At 39.6% G+C, this 20,693-nt stretch overlaps 1 protein-coding gene across 4 annotated transcripts in view; it reads right to left on the bottom strand.

Annotated features, from left to right (window-relative positions):
• The window catches only part of LOC121943318 (ubiquitin carboxyl-terminal hydrolase 2-like), a 50,268-nt gene extending 30,366 nt beyond the window's left edge, over positions 1-19,902 (bottom strand). The window contains exons 1-3 of one of the 4 annotated variants that reach the window (XM_042486833.1): positions 19,687-19,902; positions 16,058-16,185; positions 1,795-2,656 (exon numbers count right to left, since the gene is read on the bottom strand). In XM_042486833.1, the coding sequence (XP_042342767.1) occupies positions 1,795-2,577 (783 nt within the window). In that variant the 5' untranslated portion in view covers positions 2,578-2,656; positions 16,058-16,185; positions 19,687-19,902. Of the gene's footprint in view, positions 1-1,794; positions 2,657-9,459; positions 9,667-16,057; positions 16,186-16,805; positions 16,825-17,018; positions 17,111-19,686 lie in introns of those variants that run through there. The other 3 variants (XM_042486832.1, XM_042486834.1, XM_042486835.1) reach the window with 3 other exon arrangements.
• Positions 19,903-20,693: the final 791 nt, after the last annotated feature.

Raw genomic sequence — 20,693 nt, 5'->3', positions numbered from 1 at the left:
AAGGCATTTAAACAAATTCCTATGTTGGAGTTTGTTATATTCCAATTCTAAATATTGACAGAAAGATTTTCATTTTATATTGCAAATGCATATCGGTTCCAAAATACTGTCTCACTTAGTACTAATAATTGGTATTGGTATCTGCCCTGAAAAACCAATGTCAGCTGACACCTATTTTATACGTATTTTTCATGGTCAATATCACAGCAACAAACTACCGTACTTGGTCAAGGCTGTGACTTCACCGGTCAAAGTTCACCAAAGTTGAACTCCATGTGATGTAAATTGCTAATTTGCTGTGCCACAGAAGTGTTTTATTTACCCCTTGGCTTGCATTAAAAGAACGTTAATAGGAGGCAAATATTCATCAATGTTAATTTTGTGCATGTGTGACCATGCCCTAACCTCTTAAGACTGTGTGGGTGGGTGCGGACATACTGATTAGTGCACTGTGTCAGGTGACCTCAAATTATTCTAAATATAGCACTGCTACACTTTCAACCTGAACATTCGTTTAAGCTGCCAGAATAAGAAAAAGTTTACATTGTCTGTCTTTAGTTCATTTTAGTTCATTTTGGCTGTGGTTGTTAAAATTAATTAAAATCAAAATTATTTTTTCATGGAAAACAAGTGAATTCTCATCAGTAAACCGTGATCTGTAAGAAGTGGACTTGATTATACTTATTATCAATAAAACTTATAATAAATAAATGAGCTAAATATATTTTATGGAGAAGATTTATACTACTTTCAGACGGTTTAAAATGCACTGAGTCAATTTGATCTGGGAAAATTATGGCTTTTTCTTAAAGCTGACATAACAGGAGGGTTAAAGTAGTATTCATAAGGCATCCTGGTGTTTTATAAGTAGGTTATAAGTTTATCCGATTACAAAAAGATAGTTACAACAAGTATGAGCGGGAACTTTTTTTATGCCCCATTCAGCATAATAGCATAGTAAATGTATGTTTGATCCTATTTTAAAAACTATACAAGAGATGTTTATTCATGGTTATAACTACCTGAAAAGCCCTTTCTTTAAAAGATTTAACATAAATTCTCCTTGATTCTCTTTTCCGCTCTTCATCCTTTCTTAACCACTCTCCCCTCCTCCACTCTCTCCACCCTCCTCCACTCATGTAAGCAGTTATTGGGACTAATCCTGAGGAGGAAGTGGGTCAGTTGTGCTTTCCGACCTGAGAGGAGGAAGCTCGGGTCACTAATACTGAGCCTGGAGATGAGGCTAGTGGCCCAAAGACCCAGCTCATCACAGCCAAGCGGCTCCTTCTGAGAGCTGTAAGCTAGCTAATTGCTGGGTAACAAGGGGTCAAGTATCCATGCTAAGAGCTCATTCATCACGTAACCATGGACCTACTGACATACACTGGAAGAGTGACCTCTGGTTAGCTTTGATAGGTTGCATACTATGTTAAAAAAATAAGACATTTTGTACGTGTCATTATTACTGAATGGCTCAAACAGTCGGCCAAAGAACATGTTAGAGTTTAACATGTCTGGTATATTATTGTCAGCCACAACCTCAAGTGCATTTAACTTAATTTGAGCAATGGTGCCCCCATTTGGTGACAGCCAGTACTCTCAGAAGCCACAAAGCATTGTGGGGCTTTTCCATGTGTGTGAAACTAAAGAAAAGAAACCAGTGTGCCTCTGCAGCTATGGCTCCGTTCAGCCTGAGTCAGCTCCTGGATATTGATCCACTTTGGAGCAGCACATCCCCAATAAAAGCAGCGAGCTTCAAGCCAGCATGTGCAAGAACAGAGGAAATTGTCTTACCGTGGAGTCCCTGGTGGGGGAGTCGGACAGGCCGTTACTGCTCGTCTCCCATGTCGAAGAGCTGAATGCTCTGCTGCTGCTGCTGCTGAAGGCCTCCTGGGTGGAGCTCCGCGAGAGGGCCTCCTGAGTAGAGCTCCGCGACAGGCCTGAGCAGCCCAGGCGGGAGCTTGTGCCATACGAGTTGGCCACATCGCTGGTTCGACTGCGGTAGCTCCGCAGGGCACTGGTGGAAGAAGACGGGCTGGAGGATGAGGAGGAGGAGGCATCATTGAGGCCCAGAGAGGCCAGGTCCCTGCTCAAGTCACTCTGGGATACAGATTTTCGTCGGTTGAGCGAGATGCTGGAGGCCACCGGTGAAGAGGAGAGGTAGCTGGACTGGGCCGAGGACGAAGAGTAGGAGCTGTAGCCGGTGTAGGCCGATCCCCCGCTCAGTCCTGACCCTCCATAGCTCTTGGCGGGAGTTCTGCTGAGGCTCTCGCTCCGGCGGCTGCTGATGCTGCTCCCGAGGATGTCGGTGCGCGGGATGGTTCGACCCCGGTCGCGGTCAGGGTCTGAGGAGGTGCTGTAGTTGCGGCTGCGGGCTGCGGAGCTGCTGAGATAGCTGGAGGAGGAGTAACCTGAGGATGAGGTGGAGGAGGAGGAGGTGGGGGACTTGTAGGAGGACAGCCTGTCCCGCTCGCTGTAGGAGCTAAGGCCCGGTGTCAGGGAGGAGCTGTAGGAGCTGTAGTGGCTGGTGTAGGAGGGGCCAGCGTAGCGCTTGGCGGTGGAGGAGACGCGGGACATGCTGCTGCTGCTGCTGCTGCTGCTGCTGCTGCTGGTTTCTCAGCCACAGGGAGGGAGAGCCTCTGGAAGACTGCATCGACTGCAGCCACAGAGAAGAGACACGAGTATTAGTTCATCAGCAACAATCAAATCAATACTTAGACTACAGCAACATTTACCTTTGCTCCACTGAGCATTAAGCTGCTTTTTAAGACACACAGTGATTTAAGGATGGAAATCACTGAATATAAAACCTCCACTTTTTCTGCATTTCATTTCATTTTATTTATTTATTCGCACCATTAAAGACCATTCCCAAAAACCAAAGTCCTTTCTTCCATATGCCATTCAGGCAACAAACAGAATAGTTGTATAAGGGAAAACTACTGTTTTGTAAGATATGCTCTCTTTAATATTTATTTATATTTACATAAGTTATTGCTCCCGCCTACCTGTTTATTGTATCTTGTATATTGTACGTTTGTGGTGTTTAATGTTGTATAGTTTTATGTGTTTGTATGTATCTTTGCTGTGTCTGAGTGAAGGCAAAGACAAATTTCCACAAAGGTGGACTGTTTATCGATTTATCTATCTAGAAACCCAAACAGGCTTATAGAAATACCTCACCAAAGGTAATTCAATAAATTCCAGTACTTTTATATAAACAATATAAAATTCGTACAGCAATAAACAACAAAAAGATCGAGACAAATTGAGTGTGTGAGTGTGTGAGTGGCATAATATCATGAAAACTGAAAACCTTAAGTGATATGTTAAGCTTGCTGTGTAACACATTACCAAATACGAACAACACTGACCCACACTGATACTCTCTCTGCTGCTCTTTAAAGGATTACGTCAGCATTTTTCCCTGCTTTAACCCATTTACTACAAATCCCATTTCCATTACATTAATCCAAACCATTGTCAAAGCGTGCTTTAGTTTTTAGCTTTTTCAACGTGTTTTTTCCCGACTTTCAGGGAGCCATTAGCTGTGGTGCACTGCGTTATCAAAATCCATTTACACCTTGCGGCTTCCATAATTCAGATAATCTATTAGAGTAAGCATGATGTCTCCTTTTTCTGCCAAATTTTGTTTTTCTGTCTAATGCAGAAGTAAGTACAAATTGATCCACCACATTAGCCTTCAAAGGCAATGGATTTTTTTTAAAAAACATCAAAGCCACAAGTTGTAAAATTTGATTAGAAAGCAGTGCACGCTCCCACATGCACTGCTGCCCACAGTGCCAGCTTCTGACACAGGCTTTTGTTAAAATTTGTTTGTTAATGGGAGCTAATGTTGCTCCCAAACAGATGTTACCAGCCCGAATATGAAAGCATTTTGTCCCATGTGATAGTGCTGCCAAAGTGTTATAATCCATTAAAATAAAGGTTTCTTCCCCCAAGATCTGACAAATAATTATCCCCAGTTACACCAAGAATTATGTCATTTTATGTCCTAAAAGGCTCTTGTGGAAAAAAATCCATGTTGCTAAAACTACCAAGAACCTCAAATAATGTGAGGGTGGATTTAGGCACAAGGATGTGAATTATTCTGTGCCATGTCATTTTAATAAATTATCCTATAATATATCCACTTTATGTTTTCTGGGTATTAAAACTACTGCCATCTTTGATATGAAACCTATGTCAAAGGGATTTTTTTATCCATACCTTTAACACTGATTCACATGATATCAGATGATTTACTTAAAGTAAAAAATTACAGTATGTTAGGATCTATATTGGTACTGAGGTAAGTAAGATTGTGACCTCACAGAAACCCGTCATACATGGCCGCTCCCATTATTGCTTACATAAAACGCCTAAGTCAGCTTCGATTTAAAATAATGACGGCTAGTACGGTTGTTGCAATATAATTAAACCTGCTAATGTGTTGAACATCCATGCTTCTTGGAGTATTATCACCAGAGAAGTCGCAGAACATAACTTAATGGAAACACAATCATCTCACAATTGTGTTTTATCAACATTTCAAAAATATCGCTTAAGTTTCGCGCAAATCTGTAAAAGTGTAAACCAGCCCACTGATAGCAGTCAGGGGAATATTCTGAGTATGTGGGCACATTTTCTGTTTCAGAGGTGAGAGAAGTACGATAGAATAAAGCTTATTTGGTTATACATTTTCTGTGAGTCCATAAAATCAGACTCCCATTCACTGTCTATGGACTTTATACTTGATAACATGATAAGTTTAAAACTCTCTGGTTTCTGAGTTTAAGAAGAGAGTAGCTTATACTCACAAATATTGATTAAAAATTCATCAGCCATGGAAATAACATATTGGAATTCCTAATTTAGGTTGTGTCTCCCTTAAAAATAACATCATTACTCATGTCAGCAAAAAGTAGTTATACCAAATGAAGTTACCAAATAATATGCCCAATATTCTTGCAAAAAATGAGTTTTACAGTGACGTTTTTTTGCAAATCTACAGTTTATCTTGATCAATATAATATAAAACATAATTCTCAGTACCATATTCATATTTTATCACCCTAAATGTTCGCAGTTTTGCTTCAGTCCATATATCACCAGCCCATTGCTCTTTATACTGAGTAAGCACAGAATTTCTCAACATGCAAAAGTTAATTTTTCATTATTTAAAAAATAACCTCTTAACTTCCATAATTACTAAACAATGCATCTGTTGACCAAAGCCCAGTCATTTGTTTGTCCCATATAAGAACCTTTTGTTTCCTTCCATATCATTAACTTATTCAATAACTGGGTTATACAGATCTTCCAGTGAACCTCACGTGGTTCCCAACCCATATCAGTTTTGTTACCACTTTTACCCCCCTAACCCTGGAACAAATCCCCCCTGGGCATTGTGGTGTTTGCTGCCTATCTGCAGACATTTGCAGCGCACGGCTGGTTACCCATGAGCACTTTACCATGAGCCCATCATCACGCAACTCTGAGGAGCATGGTACACAATCCAGTGGACTGATTTGCAGCGGCACAGTTAGCACTGACTAACATGCTTGCTGATATTTAGATATGACTTAATGCTCGAGGAAGGCAAGGCATCTCCTACTGAGCTTAGAAAACCCACCAGGACCCGTTTCTCCTACCAGCTTCAACCCCGTTCTAAAATCAAGAGGGCAACTATAAATAAGGAAAAGAATCTCTTCTGGCTATTTTGGCTTCTTATATTGCAGATCCCCTCAGCGGGGCACCGGCTCACCCCTGCTCCTGCTGAAATCAGTATAGTGTGTTTCTCCCACGGCTATAATGGGAGAGTCCAGCTGGGTAGTGGAGGCAGGGTTCCTACAGCAGACAGCAAGTGGAGTTTAAGACTTTTTAAGACTTTTTCAATGCCGCTGAGAATGATATCTGGGTCACACTAACCTGTTATTCTTACTTATTTAAATGTACACATCTTGTGGAATTTCAAACAGTGAAATAATGTTTCAGGCTCAAAACAACAGAAAATATTCAAAAATTGTTCAGTGACCGAGAGGATGGTTACAATTTAAATTCAAATCTTTTAGATTTCGTACCACCAGAAAAAGTCAGTCTGTGGAGTTAAACTATCGGAATATTTTTAATGCAAAGCAAAAGCAATGCCCACAAATTAACCAGTTTAAAATAATGTATAAATACATGATTTTCACGAGGTACAGGGAAGAAGAGGGGGTCTAACAGTCACCGGGTGTTTACACGGGTTATTGTTTATTTATTTAGTTATTTAATATTTATTTCTTCCTTGTTCATCTTCCTCTTTTTTCTGTATAATAATGAAAAATCATAGATATTTGATTTCAAGTGTGTGGATGGATGTACGTAATTATTTAAGTATAGGTTTAAATGAATAAGGAAGCTGGTTAATTAAAATTCACTGATTTATGGAAAAGGGGTCGGATTCATTGTTTTACTTCTTCTCACTCCTTTTTCAAATACGTAAACCAAGTCAAGTGCTTTCTTTTGCTTCATGTTTTTCATTGTCTGTAAATATTACTTTTTTGTATTTCTGCTTTTGTATAATAACATGTTCGAAATAAATCAAATCAAAATCAAATTTAACACTATAAATAAAATTGGGGGAGAAAATATGGGAAAAAATGACCTGACAAAAATTCATTAATTTTTGCCCAAATATCTACTTTAATATAAAGCATGACAGCAATACAAGTGGTATTCTGTCAGTTTTTCCTTTTTTAATACCTGTTATTCTGAGATTTAACAGTGCTATGTCCGATTTATTTCTTACCACTTTTAAGACTAATTTAAGACATTTTAAGACCAATGAAGCCCTTATTTTCAGACTGATTAGTTCAATGCCTTTTGAGACTTTTTAAGGATCTGCGGGGACCGTGGTTGGAGGTAAAGCTGGGCAGCGAGCACAGTGTGTTCCTTTGGCCGCCGCAGAGGCAGCGAGAGGCTCTTGTTCACATGCACAGCAGCCAGCGTCTGAATAAATAAAAGTATCTGGTGTTGCTGATCCGTGTTGAGTTCAGTGAGGGAGGCTCCTGTTTCTTTAATCATCTCTCTCCCCTCTTCTCTCTCTCATACTGCTCGCTTGCTCTCGTCCTCCCCGGCGTCCTGCCATCTCTTCCAAGTGCACCTACTTCTCCTCAGTGTAATTTCCCCTCCTTCTGGGTCTCTATGTTTCTCTCTCTCTCTCTATCTCTCTGTGTGACCAAAGGTTTATCAATAATTCAGCATAAGGATCTGGAGTGGGCAGACCGGCAGCGTGCTGGAGACAGGCCAACACACACTGCTGGCCAAAACACACAGCATCAGGCCAGGCGGCTGTGGCCATTCAGTTGAGTACTGCTAAGTCAGCCGGGCTAACAGCACCAAGGAGCTGGCTTTGCTGTAAGTCAGCGAGCTGAAGGCAGGCTGAGTCGGTGTATGAGGTTTGTTGCTATAATTTGGCAGCAGTGGTGTTTGGAGGGTTATTTTGGTTTTGGCACTGTGATGCAGATGGCAACAGGAAAACACGGACACTGTGTCTTCTGTGACTTCACCCGTAGTGTTTGGATCTGGATTTACTCTTCATTAACACTCGTGTCAGTTACTGGTGCCAGAAAACTGGAGCAAACAAGCACCAACCAAAACAAGAAGTCATACAAGAACCAAAACATACTTCTTTGTAACCCTTTAAAACCTGACAAATCAGCTTGTTGTTTTTTTTTTTTGGTTTGTTTTTTTCCAAAACCATGGGAGGAAGGCAATGTGCCAAACTTACAAGAAGAAATTACCCCAAAATTTGCAATAAATTTGTGAAAACGTACAAGAAAATTACCAGAACATTAGCAAAGAAAAAAAGGAGAGTAAAAACAAAAACAGACAAAGAAATTACCTAAAAAAAAGTGCTAAAAATTAAAATATATATATATATATATTATTCTGTAAAATATTCTGCACATATAATTTTAATTATCATAAATACAGTTTCTGGACATTTTCCCTATTTTTTTTGTTAGGATCATTTTCTAATAATTCTCTTTCTCTCCTTTCTTTTATTTATTTATTTTACTTTTTTCAGTTTATTTTTTGTCACCTTTTATCAGTTTATTGCAATTTGCTCATTGCCTTTTCTCATGTTTCTGAGGAGAAATAATCCTTTCCACACAGCTTTCCAGATTAAAATACTCATGAAAGGCATCTGCAGTAAACTCAGCTGTGTGACACTATTTCACTTACAGTAACAAACATACAAAAAGACCCGAGTATCAACATTCAGGGTAATAGCTTGCCAATCATAATAATGGATCATAATAGCAAAATTGAGACATGCAGGCCAGATTTGGCATTAAGTTGAGTATAATGGCTCATATATCTTCTTACATGCATCCACTTTGCCTTCAAATAGGTCTGGATCCATTACATTTCTATTGAATGTAAATTTGCAATGTTCTATTTGTTTAAAAAAAGTGTATCCAAAGTGCACCTTTTTGGTTAATTTGAGCTGCTAATCTTCTGCCTGAACGCAGAGGGAAAATGACTGAGCAGCATTTTCAATCCTTATGCCTGACTTTGATTGTCTCAAAATGTATTCGTCAGCGCTCACTGACTCACAGAGCTGCAGCTGGTTAAGACCACCACATCCTTATCATCACACTGGCTCAACCCTTCATTATGTGACTCCTCACTCTGGGTAAACACAAGGATTAAAAAAATGTGCGAGTGAAATTACAGTGTGAATCCTGGATGATCTGTAGTACCATGAGTTGTGTTTTCTCAACAAAACTGTCAGTAAGACCCACTGTATAAACATAGCTCTCCAATATAATGGTTCTTAAATTAACCGTTACACAATAACCAATCATGAAAAACAAAGACAGGCTCTTATCAAACGGAGGTCTGAGGTTTTCTTGTGTTTATTTGTGGCTGTATGATATTTTGGAAGTGGACAACCCTCAAATTAGGGTGGCCTTTGAGCCCTTGAGTGCCTCACTTCAGCCTTGGTTGAACCTCGCCCCAACTGTCATGCATGCACCTCTCCGTCCTCCCATCACTGTGTCCCTGCCACAGACCCATGGCAGCGGAGAGAAACAAGCTCGGGCTAGCCTGGTGGGCGAGCTGCTGAGAGTGAAGTGCAAACAGCAAAAACACCCGTGGGAGTAACGCCACACAGCATGGACACGCGGGATTGATAAGATGATAGCAAACTATGGATTTCACTTCAAAGAGGAGATGTCTCCACGGAAACAACGGTGCGCGCACAGGCACGAGCATGCGCCGCTATGACACACACAAACACACACACACACACACACACACACACTCTGGCTACTCTGCATTTTCAGCCTCCCCTGAGGTTGTGCTAACCAGTAGTTACCATGGCTACCGTGGCAACACACTGCATTTGTTTGTTTGCTTCCAACGCATAAAGGACTTAAAAGTAGCGGCAGGCCAATTTGCACTTACTGTCAGAGCTGCAGATTGGTGGCTGCACTTAGTGCTCTGTATTCTTTCGAAAACATGACATGAAAAAAAAATAATGAGCCTCGGTGCTGCTGAAGAATTACAGAAGAGGAGAAGATAGAACCAAAAATGAGAAGTCCAAGGAAAGTAGAAAGTATAGTAATGTGAAAATACAACATCTTTACCACTACAAAGAGCCGGTGTGTCTGCCAAGCTTCTGCTAAATCTGTATTAAGAAAGCTGTCGACAGAAGCGACTGCATGAGTGCAGTGGAAGAGAAGATTTTAGCAGCTGACTTCTGGCCATCCCTGGCAAAGAGCTGCAGAGATGAAGTTTCACTTACTGGGCAGATTTCAGAAAACCAAGCTAAAAAACCTTTTAGGAACTACACTTTCACTACCTGGAGCTGGATTAAACAGCAAAAGACAACAAGTAAACTGCCCACAAAACACTAGCAACTGAACTGTTTACACCGATGGAACACTTTTACTTTTCAACACCCTTTTTTCTATTCACACATCAATCAGCAGCAGTTCAAAATCACCCACTGAGACCAAACAACAACAAAAGGGGGTGTTTTTCTCGTTTTTAGAACCTAAATGTGGGTGGTTTTTAGCACACTTGTGCCATGAAAAGCCGCTGTTTTTTTAATGGAGACATTGCTGCTTCTCAAACAGGTATTGTGCCCCAAAAAACAGGTATTTCCAGACAAAACGTGATTTCTTCCTAACCATAATCAAGTGTTTTTTGTCCCTTACCACAGGTCAACTATATCATTGTTGAAACTAGAGATGCACAACAATTATTGGGACTTAATCGGGAATTAGTGGGACTTATGACATAATACCGATAATTCAGATTATAAAATTTTTGGCCAGTTAATAGAACCAATAATAATAAGCACAAACTGTTTTGATTTCTCCTGTTTTGCCCATGGTTTCAGTCCGCCAGTACTACCCACACTGCACGTGTCAAAGTGATGCGCATGCTAGATCCGTCCAAAAGATGTCATCAGTCAGTTTTCACTGTAGTGTAGGGGACACTGTTACGGATGTTATGCAGTAAAACAACATTTCCACGTCCAAAAACAAACATGACAATCTAAGGACCCAGGGTGACAGGAGGACTACTAACGTGCTGACTTTATCGCTGTTTAGCGGCTTTTCGGAGCCTCTCAGCAGCGTTGTTTTAAAAAAAACGCAACAGGAGAAACATTAAGTGACTTATTTGGATCATCAGTGAACGAGGAGAAAATATACTGAAAAAAACTACTTAAAAATACAGTAATTCTGTAGAAATATTTTTTTTTAATGTAGAATTATGATGATAAAAAAATTTAGTTCCTAGACATTTTTCCTCGCTTTTCAAAAAAAAAATATTTTTAAATCAACATATTATTTCTGTTTCATGTTTTTCAAAGAATGTTTAAATAATTATGAAAGGCGTCTGTATGCACCACAAGCAAAGTGATGTCGATCAAGGTTTCAAAAGGTTAACATAAAATCAAATAAATCAAACAAAACAAAATAAAATAAAATAAAACACTGACTAACACGTAGACACATAAAGCCTTAGTATACATAACTCATACTAAAAAAAAAAAAAAACACATATACATTACAAATTCTCTTGTGGATTTGGATCGTGTGTATTATCTCCCTGAAATGTGCTCCTGTTGAAAATCAATCATTCAAATGAGTACGTGCGTCAGATCTCATATAGTACATATTGTCCTCTCAGGCCTCCTCCTGGCCTATTAGGAAGCAGAGCCAATCTCAAGTGCAGCGGGAGAGTGTGTGTGATGACGCAGGACGCCGTAGCCGCCGTGCCCTGAGGTGACACTGCATGAATGTAACATCAGCATGGATGCTCTCTGGCGGTTTGGAGTGAGAGTATGTGCGTCTGTGTGTGTGGTATTGTGTGGGCTGAGTGAGGGCTGTGATTTTATACTAAAGTAAAGTTAAACGCTGGGTCAGACACATCTGTTTCCACAAAAAACAGAAGACAAACAGCATACTGTTTCACTATCCTGCAGCACAAACTGCAGCACATCTGTGTTCCTATTAGCTCTGTTTTTGTCTCCACCATCTGGCTGTTAAGCTGCTAAATGCTCCACTGAATTCACCAGTTGCTTATTTTCTCTGTCTGCTTTTTGATTCTAGTCAGGTGGCTACACTGTAAAATGAAACTTATCTTTCTCAACTTAATAAAAGTACGTTTTGGGGCTTCCTTAAATTTTTAAGCTGAATTTAGAAAAATGCGTTGATTTAATTTTGATTCAACTTGTCTTCTCAAATTCAGTCACTTAAAATTTTAAGGCAGCCCTGACACTAACTATTTCAAGTTGTTTTTAAAAAAAAAATATTTTTACAGTAAACACCGTGTGTGTATTTCAGTTATCCTGTATAACTATCAATCATACAGTATCTGTATAAGTGAACGGTGTATGTAGTGTAGTGTATATAGATTTTATATTATTTTTATTTTCTCTTACTTGTTATTTTTTATATTTTTGTCCTTTTTATTAACACTCACCATAATTTGCTTCATTCCTTTTGCTTTTATTAACCCTTTAACCCCCGTAAACAGCTCTGCAGCAGACACATATGCCTTTCTGTGTGTGTGGGGATTGTTTTGGTGTGTTCGTTCAGCGTCACAGACAGGCCAAAAAAAAGGTAAACAGCTGAAAGCAGCATGGATAGAGGTCTGTGAAAACTTTACAGTGCTGCTTGGGCGGAGACAGATGGTATTTTCTGGTGGCGCGTCATTGCATCTTGCCGGTAAAGGGGCTAAAATTATCACATTCACCTGAGGGTTGTATTTCCATCAAAGACAATCGGAGCTGGAGCCAATTAATACCTGAGACTACTGCAGAGTCATTTGACCCAGGTGTGAATCCCGGCTGTAACCTTTTCCTTTACATCCAAAAGCCAGATGTAGGTGTAAGAGGGTTTTTTGTGCAGTTATAAAGGGGCTTTGGAAACCGACATGGGATCTATCGGGGGGTCTCTGTGCAGTGCTGGGTTTGGCCTGGTCTTACTGGTGGCTATATATACCCTGAAATGTGAGTGGAAAAGAGACTGCTGATGTCTGTGAGGGCCACACTGACGCCTCTGCCCTCCCTTTCAGCCCGTTACCACTAAGCGCCAAGCTGTTTCATATTAAACTAGACTTGACTGCTTGGCTATTCTTACAAGGCATAGTTGGATCTTCTCCAGCCCTCCTTAGCTACTGGTTAGACACCATTCAACACTTCAACTTCCCCTAAGCCAAGTTTAGTGTATGGCAGCACAATGATGTTTACAATGCAGCATTTACTGCTAGAGAACAGGAAAAAAGGAAATGAACTAGAGGAATACACAGTGCTGACACACAAAAGCCTAAATCTACAATATTGAAGTGGCAATAAAAAAAAATTGGTTTCATAAAAATATGTGAGAGAAGAGATGAAATGCGTTTCATCTTCACTGAAAATACTTCTTTTAAACTGTCAAAAACAACATCAAAACACTGCATGCAAAGGCTATAACTGAAGAGAAAAACTGAATTTTCTGCTTCAATGAAATTCTTATCTCATGATTATTTTCACTACACAACTTCATTTCTACAAACCCATCGAGCATTAGCATCTATCATTACCACCATCTGTTGGTGACTCATATGTAAGGCCATAAAAGCAGCAGTGACCTCAGAGAGGACTGAATCTGCAGGCTACAGTGATTGATGCTGCAGCCTCTGCAGATGACTGGCATCATTCTTTATTCATTGAGCTAATCATTTGGTCAATTAGATACCATTATCATTTGAAACACCTATCAATCTCTGCCATCACGCTGAGTGATGCTGAGAAACCCATTAGATACACACAAGTGGCCTAAAGCAACTTGTGGTTAAAGCAATAATTCACACTTGAGGAACATTTCCACTTTTCAACACACTTGCTTCCTATCTATTCACAAAGCGTCAATCACCAGCATCACCTGGGTGACACTTATGATGTCATTCACTTTTGATTTTTAAGACTTTGTCTACAAAATATCATTAAAAACATTTTGTAAGTAAAAACAATACTACGTTGTATAAAATCCAACTACAGTAGGCTTCCTTTAACAGGACTCTACGGAGAGGCCGCCGTTATTTGTGTCACGTTCTGATGTGAGCTCTTTCTGGTACAGTAAGTGCTGCGTTAGAGGCTGGTGCACCTCGAACCATATATAATGGGTATAAATTTTGTATGTCAGACCAAATGTTCTATGACTTCATAAATAATGACATTTTAATACACCATGTGCTACAAGGATCCATTTTTGGTTCAAACCTGTTCTCTACAGCAACAAAGTTAGTTGCAGTGAAATCTCTAGTCATTGGTTTTTTTTTGTTTAATCCCTCTTATTGCAATAACTCTATAAAGCTAGACAAAATTAAAAACTTTACTTAAATTTCATCTCAGGCCAGTGTTGACGTTTTTGCTGTAGCGTCAGCAGAAACTTAAACTGTAACCTGGATATGAGGATTCACTCACTGCGAGCTATAAACAAACAAACAGCTTTCCAGCTCATAGATTGCAAAGATTTACTGGTCCCACCTTTGCTCTATGGTCGTAAAATGTGACCAAATAGTCGCAACGGGGGCTCTACAAAAGCACTGCTTTTTGTGTGTGTGCCTGTGAGAGGCAGAGAGCCACAGGAGAGAGAGGGCAAAATAAACAAATCGCCAGTGTCGGTCTCTTAAGCTGAATCCCCACGTTAAGTATCTCTTTCCAGCTCCTCCATGTTTGTTTTGGTACCGTGCATGGTGCTGACGCCCCCGCGGCCACGGGGACGGACACAGTGTTATCAGATGACGTAAATGAAATAAACAATATAGCACAATATGAAATGATGGACTTGCCTTCACTAACACTGAGATCATCTGCAGCCGGTTCATTGGAGGTCGCCAAAACAGCCAAAAGAAAATTGGGGATGCAGCATTTGTCAGTTACGCCCCAAAGCTCTGGAACACACTGCCTATAGATATAATGAGAAGCCGCGGCGCTAAATATTTTTATGAGAAAACTAAAAGTCATCTGTGCACTTAAGTCTTAAACTAGCTCCGACTTTACTACTTTGCATTCTGCTTTGCAATTACGCACTGCTGAACCTCGTTAAATGTTGTATTTTCCTTAATTTTATACACTATTTTTAGCCTTCTTTTTATTAATAATGTCAAATTTTATTTATTTTATTTTCCATCGTATGTTATGCATTCCATGCATTCAGTTTTTATCCTATTTTATCATACTTTTACTAATATTTCCAAGTGGGTTTTATCCATGTGAAGATGCATTCTATGTATTCTATTCTGGTCTAATCTTATTTTTACATGCAGGTTTCAATGTGTCTTTATGTCTTCACTGTTCTGCTTTGCCTATTGTGATGTTTTGTTCACCTGCTACAGAAAACTCCAGCTGGTCCAGCACTCTGCAGTGAGGCTTTTTAAGAAAAACTAAATATACACAAACATGACACCAGTTAAAGCTTTTCTGCATTTGCTCCCTGTCCTTCTGACACACAGGGCACTACATGGTCAGGCACCTCTGATCAGAGCAGGGGCTTCTGGCTGTTTCAACATTGCTATAATTGCTTCTCGACTCTCAAACAGCCTCACATAATCCAAAACAGTGCACATCTTTAAAAGCCCATCAAAACCCAGTTGTTTTCTTTGGCTTGATTTATTTTTTTCAAAGCCACAAGATCAACTGGTCTCCATTAGAGGTCTGAATATGTTACCATGAATGTATTACATAACAGATGCATTGCATGGCAGTTTTGGTGTGGGATTAGTGTTGATAATGCGTGTGTGTAAACCAAACTGCTGGATAATGTTCTCCGACTGATATTGGCATCATCGAAACCTTTTAGCGGTGTAAGCTGCAATTTCGATGCCCTATCAGTGTCATAGTCTGAATGTCTACATGGCAGTAATGCTGTAAACTGAGAAGGAACTGACATGCAGCATCACCTTTCCAGTTTAGTCATTTCTGTGAGTCACTGGTAAGATGATAAAACACAAAACTTAGTTTTCTAACTTTTTCTGACTCTGTTTCATAAAGTGACCGCGCAATTCTGCTGCAATACATGTGATTCATGCAACCAGTGACGTCAAACTCTACTCCAAAATGAAAAAACGAGAATGCAGTATGAGCCACATGTACTTGAGGATACATACTTCACACTGTCAACTTGGATAGCTTTTGTTTGTGTGCAAAAGCATGTGTGTTAGGGGTCGACAGATTGTCAGCCTTGACGGTTATTGGGACTGATGTTTGGCATTTTTAAGATTATCTGTATTGGCATTTTGCTTTAATGATGGCCAATAAAATGAATTAATTTAAAAATGCAAAGAAACTGTCAGCATGGGGGGAACTTTTACTTTATAAAACCTCAGGGAGCTATTTTTATTTATTCATTTCTTTTTAAATTTTCACTTTCATTTTTATCATTAATACATATCGGTTTCTAATATCGGTTATCTGTCTCATTAATTACTTATAATCGGTATCAGTATCAGCCCAGAAAACCAATATCGGTCGACCCTTTATGGGTGTGTCTGAAGTGGTTACCTGCTGTATTTGTAGTGGCGTTTGTCAGTCCCCGCAGGCTGCGATGGCTCTGGGGCAGCTCATCCTACTGTTGCTACCCCACAGTGTATACACACACACACACTGAGGCTTTCTGACACTGATCACTCCTGTGAAAACACACAGACATGTTACATGACATACCAGTCAACACACAGGACAAAACCATGAGCAAACAACATTAAACATGTTGTCTTTTTTCAGTTTAAAGAGGAATTTGTTTTAGATATGTGTAATCTGAAACAGGCAAATGCATAGAGTGTCGCCAGATCATATGCTGTCAAACGCTTTTAAACTAACAGTTGGGCAGAAAACCCGGCTCGAGGACAGCAAATGCTGCATGTGAGAAACAGAATATTCCCTTCAGGCCTATAAATTGACAAAGGTAGCAGAAATCAACATATACTTGATCTGTTTTGGACTGCCTCTTTCAGAAAACGGTTTGACTTGCAACCGTGCAAACACGTTCAGCATGAAGTGACGGTCAACACATTCTCCGGATTTCATGTCCAACCATTAAAGATTGATGACGCGCCCTTCAGCTCGTATTATCAAATCCAGAAAAGTTGCTCAGATATAAAGCTCGGGTAAAGAGAAAGTTGATAGGTTGACTCCATCTTGGAAAGCTTCATTATGTTGCTCATATATTTTGCCATTACAATCAGCTACTGAACATATTTTCAGCGTACAATGCAAAATTTCACACATATCAACCGGTGACATGCCCTACCGGGAAAAAAATGTTCTCAGTTCTTCAACTCATGCTAGAAAAATCCAAAACTTTCTGAAACATTATCCCTGTCCTCTATTATGTATATATATGTCTCCTTGGATAGACTACAGCTGAGCAAACAGTAGGCCTACGCTTTCAACTGAAAAGCTGGTACCTAAAAGAAGAAAAGGGAGGAAGAGTGGCGGTTAAGTTGGTGTGTAAGAGGCTCACCCTTGTTGTTCTGAGCGGACAGGCCAATAGACAGAAAGCAATGGGGTGCTACTTGGGAGGCTGTGGCCCCAGAGTGCAGAGGATAGTATGAGCCACAGCCATCCAGAATGCCACAGATCAAGTTACAGAGCCGGTAAATATAGCAGACGCCTATGACCTCCACAGGTCACTCAGCACTCGGTGGCATTCCAGTTTGCTCTTAAAGGACTAGCATTAAAGATGCCATGTTGTCAAAATCAGATTTCCATTTTTTTTTTATTAGAAAGCAGTGATAGGTGTGATATAAATACTGTGAAAGTATCAAAACGCTCAATCCACAGAGGAATGCGCACAGTCTGAATTCAGAAACTGTGACTTTAAATGAGCCGTTGGGACTTCTGTAAAGTTGTGATGTCACAACTTTACTATATAAATGTAGAAGCTGCTGCTACCCTCATATAATGGCACTGGGTTTAAAATGGGTTTTTGAATTAGTTTTTAGTTGGACTCCTGAAATAAGGTCTGCGGTTAACACAAGCTTAAAAGACTTTCACGCTTTGTTCCATGACATAAAATACATCAGAAAATACCCCACTTTTGAACTTTAATGTAACTTAACAATGGCAATAGCTAACAAGCATTTAAATGAGACTACAGAGCATCATCAAGCCAAACTGTGTTGAACACGGCTTGTTGTGGTGGCGATGTTAATTCATGCAACCGTAGTGTTTTTTGTTTAATAGTCTAACCTTTGTTTTTTACTTCTGGCTATTGAATTTAGGCTTCAAAAATCCTGAAAGTGCTGTTAATTTGTGGAGATTACCTTGTTGAACAAAATGTGTAAGTGTCATAAATGTTTGTTTAGCACAGAGCTTATTTTCCATAATGATTAAAAATCCAGTGGAAAAATCCTATAGACTTTTTGACAAGGGAACCGGAGCAAAGCTTACCTCTCTGTCGATCTACATAATTATGTCATCCCTGGTGCACTCTGTGATGGTGCAAAGACACCAAATGCGAAAATGTGGAAGACCCGAAAACCCTGACCAATCAGAGCAATCTCTGCTCTTTTGGGAGGGGGTCTTTAAAGAGACTGGCACTTAGACGGAGCATTTCAGATAGAGAGTGAACACAGGTGTATCAAGGCAAATGTAATGTATATGTAAGCTTGATGTAGATATTTACCTTTTTGTATTTTTTTTTACCATTACTGTTATTGCATGCACACTAATGCATGTAACTTTGATATCTTCTCTTTTTTTCTTCCTTTTCTTTACTAAAAGCCTCAACCAACACCTGCAATACATGCAAAGAAGGTATCAGCATGGAAGGAACTTTTACTTTATAAAACCTCAGGGAGTTATTTGTATTTATTTATTTTTTATTTATATTTTCACTTGACTTTATTAAAAAAAAAAAAAAACAAGTTGCAGGGAACTTGCTGTATATGATGTTGAAAGTTTCGGTTTTGATTAAACATTTGCCAAAGGCATTTAATTAAAATTTTGTGTTGGAGTTTCTTATATTCCAAATTCTACATTTTGACAGACATATTTCATTGTCATGTAAATGTATATTGGTTCCAAATATCAGTTATAGGTTTCTTTAAGGACTAATAATCGGTATAGGCGATGAAAAACAAATACCGGTCGACCCCTAAAATAAACTATATAAATAAATGCATTTTTTCCAACATTTAAGTCGTATTTTATCTCATCACCTTTCGTGTGGACACACGTTCATACACAATATACCTGCAAAGCCCTGGAAAAAAAAGCATTACCACTAAATTACTGAACAGGAAACCGAGTATTTTGTAGAAAACAGTTGACGTATGTGTGTGAGGACAATGGAAAAAGACAGACGTAGTGCTGAGGACAGTCTCCGTGAGGAGTATAGCGTTACATGACAGTAGGAGGAGATGGGACGACACTAAAACAGAAGCCATGGTCGGTGCACTGCAGTGTGGCCGGCTGAATATGGCTCTAAACGGACTGTTTTTGGGGGCAAATATGAATGTATTTGAAATATTCCGTATATAATATGAGGATAACGTGATTAGATAACCGCTCGGACACGGCGTAGCTCGGTAATGGAAGCGGGACAGGTTTGACAGAGGACTGAAGGGGGCGGGGAGGTGATTGTATCAGGGAAAACTCACCGTCTCTAAGTCCTTTGAACTACGAGGTAGCGAAGTACAAAGTTAATACGACGCCTTTTAACTGAAATCGTGCTTTTATTTTGCTCGTGTGGCGTCTGTGAACGTCCCGCATCGGCTAGTTAACGAGCTAACTCGCTAGCTAACTCAAGTAAACAGCAGCGGCGAGACGTTAAATGGCACTGTTTTAGGCAAATTAAACACATTTGACGGCACATTTTTGGACATTTAAACTCGAAACTTTTACAATTGAGCTCTCCCAACACAGCACAGCGTACGGGTAGTTTATATAACGGTTAAGTTGGAAAGTGACGTTAGTTAAAACTTGAAATTCTGCTGAAATTAAGAGTTTTTTCGCGGTCAAATTGATGCCGAATATTTTAGTTAGTCGTTGTGACTTTTAAAATGTGTTGACTGTGTTTGGTAAACGGAGTTATGTGTCGGTTCGCGGTAAGTAAGGCGGTCAAACACAGGGGTTTGGCGTGTGCCTCTGAGGGTTATGGTGGTAACTAGTAAACTGCATTCACTCACCTCACAGTTGGAGCTCATCCCGGTTCAGAAGGGCTGCGAAACGCCCCCCTCAAAGTCTCTTTGTGACTGGTTTGCGTTGCTTTTTCGTTACTTGAGTTGCTGTGACGGTTGACCGACAAATGTCCGATAAACGACTACACCGACACGGGCTTTAAATCAAGACAACGCTGGTATTCAGCCATATCTTGTGTCCCCTTTGCAGTTGTAGAGTTTCTGCAATCAAGTAACGGTCCTGTTCGCTTTAAAAGTGACGTCAGCCCGGTAACGGAGCTAATCTCTGATTGGTTAATGCCCCTCCGCGAGCGTCACTAGCCAGCGCAGTGACCCGCCTCCTACACCATCACCATAGCGACGAACGTAAACATGAGAGATTACTTTCATTGAAAAAATGATGCTTTCAGTGCTGTGGGAAAGACAGCAACTCACTTGGGTCTAAGTATCAGGAAAAGTACTGTTCAGTATGTACTTTTCAGAGGTAATTACCACAAAAATAATACTTATTCTACTCAATAAGTATGCATTTAATGTGAAAACCAATGCCAAAAGGAACTTGAGTCACCTAAAATATTTTAATTTTACTACATGCTTTGTGCGGATTGTGAATGCAACTGGCTGTGTAAAAATAATGATGAAATTTGGAAACGTATTGCTTTTATTTTTTAGAAGTAGTGGCCTGAAGGAACAATATTATTACTAAATGATTTCTGTAAAGTGAGTTTTTTTTTTTTTTTAAAGAAAGAAAAAATGGAATAGTTACATCCTAATAAATACATAAGGGACTGTTAATTATTTATGAGAGGGGAGAAGGCACTGGAAATAATTTTTAAGCACCGGGGAGGGATTTATGTATTTATTTTATTTATCTGGCTTAGGGGAGGGACATTAAACTGTAAATTGGAGTATTTTGTAATTATTTGAAATACCCTTAGAACCCCAAAAATCTAAAATATCTCCAAAATCAGACCAATTACTATAGCCAGAAACTGTAAAATATGGGAGGCTCAAGG

The sequence above is a fragment of the Plectropomus leopardus genome, chromosome 5, assembly GCF_008729295.1.
Source record: "Plectropomus leopardus isolate mb chromosome 5, YSFRI_Pleo_2.0, whole genome shotgun sequence".
Lineage (NCBI taxonomy): Eukaryota > Metazoa > Chordata > Actinopteri > Perciformes > Serranidae > Plectropomus > Plectropomus leopardus.
This window is presented reverse-complemented; position numbering and strand designations above follow the sequence as displayed.